General features: G+C 56.0%; 1 protein-coding gene across 2 annotated transcripts; it reads left to right on the plus strand.

Moving 5' to 3' along the window:
- Window positions 1-239: 239 nt before the first annotated feature.
- On the plus strand, window positions 240-8,138 carry LOC102057417 (glutamine synthetase). 2 transcript variants are annotated; one of them, XM_027809557.2, is made up of 7 exons: window positions 240-264; window positions 1,956-2,131; window positions 2,701-2,862; window positions 4,594-4,740; window positions 5,642-5,769; window positions 6,918-7,117; window positions 7,396-8,138. In XM_027809557.2, exons 2-7 carry the CDS (start codon window positions 1,966-1,968, stop codon window positions 7,715-7,717), a joined length of 1,125 nt encoding a protein of 374 aa, XP_027665358.2. In that variant the 5' UTR covers window positions 240-264; window positions 1,956-1,965; the 3' UTR covers window positions 7,718-8,138. The 2 variants fall into 2 exon arrangements, with proteins under 2 accessions (XP_027665358.2, XP_005442057.2); XM_005442000.4 differs by lacking the exon at window positions 240-264 and adding an exon at window positions 271-418.
- Window positions 8,139-8,566: the final 428 nt, after the last annotated feature.

Consider the following 8,566-nt stretch of genomic DNA (forward strand, 5'->3'; position numbering starts at 1 on the left):
AAGGGAGGTGGCCGCTTTTGAGATGCGCCCCAGTTTCAGCTTCAGGAGACCCTGCACGTCACCTGGGCAGCATCAAGGACATGAGTGACACAGGGGAGGCTCACGTGGCTCTGCCACTGCTGCTGCTCCGCAGAACCTCAGGCACATCCCTGGGTGCCAACCTCCTTTGCACAAGCTCTGCTGGAGGCAGTGCCCATGGGCAGTGGGGTGGGTGACGTCTGGGCTGCCTGCAGCCACTGATGTCACCATCTGGGACCAAAATTGGTAATTAAGTTTTGCTTCCCTCTCTGCCAATCTCATTTCCTGGTTCTCGTGCAATCGCAGATGCTTTCAGATTCCTTCTCGGCTCTTTATCTGCCTGCCAGACCAAAACACCTTCAGAAGAACGACAGAGCTGAGGGTCCGGAGTCGGTGCCTGGTGAGGAGATGTGATGGGGGGCAGTTTGTGGGTCTGTGCCAGCGAGGAGGTGTCCTCGGTGAGGGCAACAACTGTTAAGGGATTTTTTTTAGCTGCTTTGGCGCAAATGTTTTACTGTTTAACAGAAAAAACATTCCTGGGGGTGAGTCATGCAGCCGCAAGCATTTGTCTGCCTTAAAGACTGGGGGAATTAGCAAAACCCCAAACTGCCTTGGAGCCCCATCATGCTTTAAAGCCTTTTCTCCTCTTCTAACATTGAAAAACTGCTTAAAAACAGAGGTTGGAGAGTCACGGTGAGCTCACCTGGCTGGGTTTGCTGGGGGTTTGTTTGAAATCCTACCCTCCTCCCAGAAAAAAAAATATACCGGAATATTTGAGATAACACTGGAGAGGCGCCGGCTGTTTGCGCTGGCACGTTTTGGATCTGTCTGCTCTAACAAATGTGAACTCTGTAACGCAGTATTATTTTCCATAAACAGAAAAGGCAGCAGCCCTTTTAATGAATCTAATTGAGATTTGGGTTCAGCTCAGTAGCTGGAAATTGCTGCTATATGGAAATAACCGACTGAAATTCACACCTGTTGGCTTAGATTTTTTTTTTAGGTGCCCATAAACCAGATCAGAGCCATGGCTGTGTGTGGGTAGTTTGGGGTTTTGAAGGTGCTTAGCTACACTCTGGTGTTTAAAAGTGTAAAGGAAATTGTACTTGAGCTCAAGGATTTATAGATGCGAGGGGCTGGAGCGGGTGATTTCGGTGTTTTCCCTGGAAAGCAAAGGCAGCCCTGCCTCCGTGGGGTGCCCAGGGCAGGATGGGGGGCACAGGGGTGGTGGTTGGGCTGCCAGGCACCTGGTTGCCCCCATCGCCAGATCTGGTTGCCCCTGTCCCCAGGGCCAGCCAGGCACACCCTGCTCTGTCCCCAGGCATGGCATTGTCCCAGCCAGGCTGGGGGTGCCCGGGGGGAGCGCACCCCTGGGCTCTGCACCCCGGCAGGGCTGGGGGGCACAGCACCCGCTCCGGGCATCCCTACTAAAACAGAGCCGGGGGGAGGGCACATGCAGCCAGGGGGTAAATAATATTTTCAATGAGTAATGCTTGTTCTTTTTTAATAAATAACTAGTTAATCAGCCTGTAACTTGTTATTTATTCACAAAGTGATATTTTAACAATATGAAAGTTGTTGTTTTTAATAAGTAATATTTTAATAAGTAAGAAAGAAAAATCGTGCTGAGCGCTTTCACTCGGTACCGGGGGGTGGGGCGGGATCGTGCCCGCCTCGGGGCGGAGCCTCCCCGCGCCGGCGGCCGCCTATAAAGCCCGGCGGGCGCGGGCGCGGGCAGCGCTGGGGCCGGTGAGCGACGGGATCGCGGGTTCGAGCCCCGCGAGGGGACACTCGGCTTGGGAAGGGGACAACCGGGGGGGAGGTTAGAGGGTGACTTATTTTGGAAGGGTGGGGGGATGATGTTGCTTTTTAAAATAAATGGGAAGGGGGAATATGGGCTGGGGCTGATGCCACACTCACCTGGCACGCTCTCGCAGGGCCATCACCATGTCGGTGTCGCACAGCTCCAGGCTGAACAAACTGGTGCGGGAGCAGTACATGAGGCTGCCCCAGGATGGGTTGGTGCAGGTCACCTACGTCTGGATCGATGGCAGCGGCGAGGGTGTGCGCTGCAAAAGCAGGACCCTTGATAAGGAACCCAAGAACATTGAAGGTAACACTGCTGCTTATCCCCCTGGGTGAGGGGGGTGGGTGGTGGAGGGCCCTGAGCATCACCAGGGAAGAGCTGTGGGGTGCTTTGGACAGTGGAAGTTGGCACTTGCTCTTGCTGGTTGCGTGGTGCTGGTGATACCCGCTGCAGTTATCTCGTGGGGTGATACCAAGCAACAGGGTAAATATCCGGCCTGTGTCTCTGCGGTTTGCTTAACCTGCAATCTCTGTCATTAGTGCTGGGTGGAAGGGGAGGATGAGATCCTCACCCCTTTCCACCGGGCAAACAGGCATGGAGGCATGTCGGCATCCGGATGGGGTTTGCTGGAGGGAGGTGAAGTGGCAGGGCTGATCCTGCCCCAGTGGTACTGGGGGGGTGAACACACTGATGCTTGGTGAGCACTGCGGGGCTCCAGGGTTGTGCAAGAAATCCTTTGAGGCTGTCATCCCACGGCACTCTGTGCCCTCTGGGCTCTCCATCCCGGGTCTAAGCCTCCAGCACTTGGCACAATCCATATGTGAGATACCTTTTCCCAAAGTTGCTCCCACCTCTGTCCCCCTCCTGTATCACAGATGTCCCGGAGTGGAATTTCGATGGCTCCAGCACGGCGCAGGCAGAGGGCTCCAACAGCGACATGTTCCTGGTGCCTGTCCGCATGTTCAGGGACCCTTTTTGCCTGGACCCCAACAAGCTGGTGCTCTGTGAGGTGCTGAAGTACAATAGGAAACCTGCAGGTGAGCACCTCCAGCGAGCACCCCCAGCTCCCAAGGGTCACCCACTTATTATTTAGGGTGGCATCTCTCCAGGGGGCTGCTCGTTCTGGACCGCTGGCATGGGGGAGCAGCTCTCAGCACTGAGCACTTGGCCTGAGGCTCTGAAATTCAAGCTCTGGTGGTGGCGGTTGTTTGCTGGAACCTGTTTTAGCAGCGCAGGGTGAGAAGAGCAGCGAGATGTGGAGCTCGGGGCGCTCACCAGCTCCAGCATGCCCAAGGCGTCACCGGGCTTTTAAGCCCCAGTGCACCCAGCCCCCGGGGGGATTAGGGGGTGGGGGGCTGGAAGCTGCAGGGGTTTTAATGTGCTGGGTTCGTGGCCATTCTCGTTGTTAACGGGCAGCTGCAGAAAAGGAGGGAGAAGGTGCTGGGGTGGCGTGGGGTGGCTCGGAGTGACCTTTTCCAAGCATCCCCAGAGCGTGCTGCCTCTTGGTCTTATCACACAGGCAGAAGCCTGCAGTCCCGGTAATGTTCTGTCTGTCTGATAAAGCCTGAGTTGGAGGAAGGGAAGCCGGTTTGCAGGGACATGCCGAGGGGCTCCCAGAGGGGTTATTTGCCGGCAAATAGCCGGTTATTTACCAGTAAAGCGGGGCCAGTGTCCCCACTGGGTGTGTGGGGGAAGGGAGATTATCTGCGGGATGATGCACACATCTGCCTGGGAATGGAGAGGCTGTGGGCAGCTATGGTGAAAGACAGGGCTGGCTCCTTTTCAAATGGGGTCATGCCTTTTGGCCACGGGGGAAGCATCTGGGTTGAGATTGCTGCCCGGCAGCTCCTCTGTCGGAGCAATTTGGCAAGAGAGCTCCTGGGGCTGGAGCCGGGGCAGAGAGCTCAGCCCTGAGCCCTGCAGATGAGGGGGGTGCACCCTCCAGCTCTTCCCACAGTGGGTCTCTGTGGGTGTTAAGGTGCTGTTTGGGCTCTGGGGGGGAATTGCCTTCCCCCCTTCTCCCATCAGTGCTAGGGAGATGTCACCACTCTTCTCCAGCCCCATGCTCTGGGCGTATATCGTAGCTGCTCTGGGGTATGTTATTGTTATTTAAAGGCAGAATTGCAGCCTGGAGACTGCCTGTCTCTGCAGCAACAGTTTTTCAGCCTTCTTTTCCCCTGCTGTTTCAATCCAAGCTCTCGTTCCCCTTGCCTGGCATGTTGTCCCATGTCAGGATGGTTCTCTGGTATCTGGTATCTGTGTCTCCCTGGCAAAGCCCTGGTTGCCCTGAGCACCACGAAGGACCAAGGCAGGGCCAGCCAGCCTGGGTGCTAACCAAAACCATAGAGTTGGAGAAAGATAAGGATAATTAAGCTGGTAGAAAGAGGATGGGTGTGAAGTCGTGATGGGAGATGTACGGTGCCTGTTCCCAGATCTACCTGAGGCCAGTAGGACAGGGCTGCAGTATGGCTCCTGGTCTCTCAGTGTCTAAGAGGAGGATGTTCCTGGACCATTGGCAGTGTTTTGGAGAGTAGGCTAATTAAGCCCTCTTGGTCTGTGGCCTGATGCTGTAGTGATGGGCTGTCTCTGTGAGGAGGAAACCTGTGAGCAAGGAGTGTTGCAGGGAGGGGGGATTCACTCACCAGTTTCCTTGAGGCTTTTGTGGGAAGCACTTGGCAGTGGTGGAGTCTCAACCTCTGAGTGGGATGGAGCAGTGTGGTGGGTGCCTGCCCATGGCGTAGGTCTAACCCAGACCTCTCTGCTCCCAGAGACCAACCTGAGACACACGTGCAAGAAAGTCATGGACTTGGTTAAGGACAGCCACCCCTGGTTTGGGATGGAGCAGGAGTACACGCTGCTGGGCATCAATGGCCACCCCTACGGCTGGCCTGACAACGGCTTCCCCGGCCCGCAGGGTAAGTCCTCCCTCCCTTCCCCAACCCAAATGCCCCCCTCGGCTCCCACCTGCCTGCGTGGGAGCACTGCCCAGCAGCAGGCATCCTGTCCCTAACCTCAGGCACAGCTTTCCCGTCACGGCTGACACCCGGCAAGAGCCAGCACGAAGTCAGGAGCTGTTTGCCCAGAGTGCCGGGTGGCCCGTGGCTCACGTGAGCCGGCCAGCAGTGCCGCTCCTGCCGGACCCCAGTTGCACAAACAACTCAGCTGCATGACTTGTTTGGCAAGGGCTGGAGATCTCGGCTAGGAAAACCTCCTCCCTGTGGCTGTTTGGGAAAGGGCTGGCACATCTTGCCCTCATGCAGCAGCAAGCAAGCCCCAGCGCCTCAGTTGCCTCCTGGGAGAGGGCCAGGGGTTTCCCAACCTGACTTAATCAGTCTTTTGTGGGGACTGGCTGCTTTCAACATCTCCCTTCCCCCAGGCAAAGATCTTCCCCCAGATCTTTGTCTGACCTACTTGAATGAGGAAGAGCCATATACAACGACAGGGAGCTGCATTTTCCAGCCATGAACAATGCCGGCTGTTGTCAGAACCATCTTGGACACTTGATGGGCTCAGAGGGTCAGCAAGGTGCCGGGGGCAAACTGAGCCAAGCTTTTGTTATCTCCTGGCCACCTCCCAGTTGATGCATTGCAAGTCCTGTTTACTTGCCTAGATAAGGCTGAGGTTGCACAGATGAGCTGCTCATGCTGCTGATCCTGGAGAAGGGGTCGGTGGCTCCATGCATTGTGGAGGGCAACACCATTTACTCCCCACAAATCCACTGCAGATGACGGCTGGTACCTGGGAGTGGTGGGATTTCGCTGCACTGCTGTTGCTCCCAAAAGTTTTACATGGTGGTGACTCCTCTTTCCTTTCCAGGCCCCTATTACTGTGGGGTTGGAGCAGATAAGGTGTACGGGCGTGATATTGTGGAGTCCCACTACAAGGCATGTCTCTACGCGGGGGTGAAGATCTGTGGCACCAATGCAGAGGTGATGCCTTCCCAGGTACGTGTGGATGGCACCATGCAGCTCCTGCTTCCAGTGATGGATATGAGTTATCGTGAGGCTGGAATAACCCAGCAACTCCCAGCTCTGCTGGGATGCTAAATCCACTCCCCACATCAGTTTTGTCTAGGTGGGAGCAGGTGCACTGCTAGGATGAAAATGTACAAGTTTGATTTTTTTTCTCCTAACCCACCCTGGCGTGCAAATCCTTGCTTTTTGGGGCAGGCAAGCGAAACCGCAGCTGAGCCAAACTGCAGGTGAGCTCCTTGCAGAGCTCAGCCTGAGTCCTGGCAGCCTGTGCAGAGCTGGGTGCTCCCCTGCACTTCCCTTCTTCCTCAGAGGGGGGATGTAGGGGACAGCATGAGCCAGGATGGGCTGCGGGAGCAGCATGTGGAGCAGTGGGTGTCTGCATCCTGCTCCTCTATCCTGGGAGCTGGGAGGCTTGGATTTATTTAGGAGTCAGCTGGAGGGAGTCCCTGATTGCATTAGTGGGTGGCCAGACTGGCCGATGGTAATTTGGCCCTGCAGCCTGTGAGTCGCTGACTCTCCTGCTGCTGATGTGGCAGCGATAAGTGGGGGGCTTATCTGCAGTGTAGCTGAGGCAGGACTTTTAACAACCCTGCTGTTTGCCCTGACTTTTTCAGGGTCCTTCTTGGCTGCCTTCTGCATCCTGGGCTCGGCCAGGCCAGGCCAGGCCATGCCAGCAGCCGTAAATGTGTCACCCTCTGCTTAGTCACCGTGGGTGGCGCAACCCTGGCTCCAGCTGGGGAGGGAGCAGCACCGGGAAAGGCTAACAGGCTCCTCGTTAGTCCCCTGCCCTGTTTGCAGTGTGGGTTGGGGATCCTGCATGCCAGCAGCCCCAGCCCCAGCCTGGAAGGCAGGCGTGGTGCTTATTTCCCTCCATTTTGATTAAAACCCCTCTGATTTGCTCAGTTTAGTCATGAGCGGTTTATTCCCATTTCTTTTGTGTGCCAAAGCTGTCCTGTTGCTTAACTTCATACTCCCCATCCCTGTTGCTGATTCCCAAGGGGTAAAGCTCAGCCGTCGCCCAGGCTGGCAGCCCTTGCTGGAGGTGGTGGCAGGGATGTGATGGCTGGGGAGGCACAAACCTGCCCACCCTCACCAGCGCATCTGCTTGCCCCTTCCAGTGGGAATTCCAGGTGGGACCGTGCGAAGGCATTGAGATGGGCGATCACCTCTGGATGGCTCGGTTCATTCTCCACCGTGTCTGCGAGGACTTTGGGGTTGTGGCTACTCTGGACCCCAAACCCATGACTGGCAACTGGAACGGCGCCGGGTGTCACACCAACTACAGCACCGAGGAGATGCGGAGGGAAGGGGGTCTCAAGTGAGTGCTGGGGGAGTTGCCTGGGAGGTACCCACGAGTTTTGGGGTGTCCTTGGCCATGTGGCAGGTCCCCATAGTGCATGTGTCTCTGTACCTGTGCCAGTCAGGGCTGAGGCTGTCCCAGCTCATTTTATTTTAAAAACAGCTGGTCATATGAGAGTGTCCCTTGGGCTGTCCTCATCCCTGGACAGAAGGAAGGGGTGACAGCCTTCCTGGCCATGGGACCCCCCCTGCAAATGGACCTACTGACAAACCCCACCCCATTCTCCTCTCCCACAGATACATTGAAGCTGCCATTGAGAAGCTGAGCAAGCGGCATGACTACCACATCTGCGTCTACGACCCGCGAGGCGGCAGGGACAACTCCCGGCGGCTCACCGGCCACCACGAGACATCCAACATCTTCGAGTTCTCTGCCGGTGTGGCCAACAGAGGTGCCAGCATCCGCATCCCACGTCAGGTCGGACAAGATGGCTACGGCTACTTTGAGGATCGGCGGCCGGCGGCCAACTGCGACCCCTACGCGGTCACCGAGGCCATCATGAGGACGACGGTGCTCAATGAGACCGGGGTGGAGACCAAGGACTATGCTGACCCCTGAGGCTGCGGGGTGGGTGGAGGTTTTCATTTCCACACTAGCTTCTCACGTGGGATTTGTGCCTGTGCGGTGTCCTCGGCTGCAAGCTCAGACTCTTTAGGAACCTCGCTTCTGGTTTTGTGAAACGTCGCCTTAGAAATATATATATATTTTATAGTAAGAGGGAGGTGCCCAACCTATTTTCTCAACCACTTTTTTTTCTGGTTCCTGGTTTTAGATTGTTCATGGGGAGTTTTTTTTAAAACTTGGATTGAATTTTTTTCCTGATGGACTTTACACTGTGATGTACATAGATCCCTACATGGAAGCTGCAGCTGCTGCTGTTTGCACCTGGGGAGGGCGGGTGCTTTTTTTCCATATCTGTGTTGCAAGGAAATGATAATAAATAATTTTCCTGGCTGCGTGGCAGCCAAGTTATGCGGCAGCCAGTGCATTTTTCTGTAGCTCCTAGAGCTCTGTGGAGGATTTAATTTGGGTCTTGCTGATGAATTGCAGCTACTGAGCAGCCTGCACAGGGGCTGGAGGAGCTGAGATGCTGGAGGATCCTTGGGACAGGTGCCTGGGGCTACCTTGCCCCATTTGCCGGCAGCCGAAAGGCCATCATCTCCTTCCATCGTGATCCCCCGAAAGGCAAACAGAGTGGCCGAATGAGCAAACAGTGGCTGGGGCAGCAGCTGGCGGGCGTTTACACAGGGTGTGTGCTGCTGAGTCAGCAAAGGCTGCACAGCGCTGGGCACAGTGAGCAGCAGCTCCCCTGCAGGTACATCTTTGGGTGAGAGAGGGGAGCCTGGGACACCCCCGTGCTGCACCCCAGGCGATGCCTTGCTGCATCAGAGGGATGTGGTGCAGGTC

The sequence above is a fragment of the Falco cherrug genome, chromosome 9 (genome assembly GCF_023634085.1).
Source record: "Falco cherrug isolate bFalChe1 chromosome 9, bFalChe1.pri, whole genome shotgun sequence".
Classification (NCBI taxonomy): Eukaryota; Metazoa; Chordata; class Aves; order Falconiformes; family Falconidae; genus Falco; species Falco cherrug.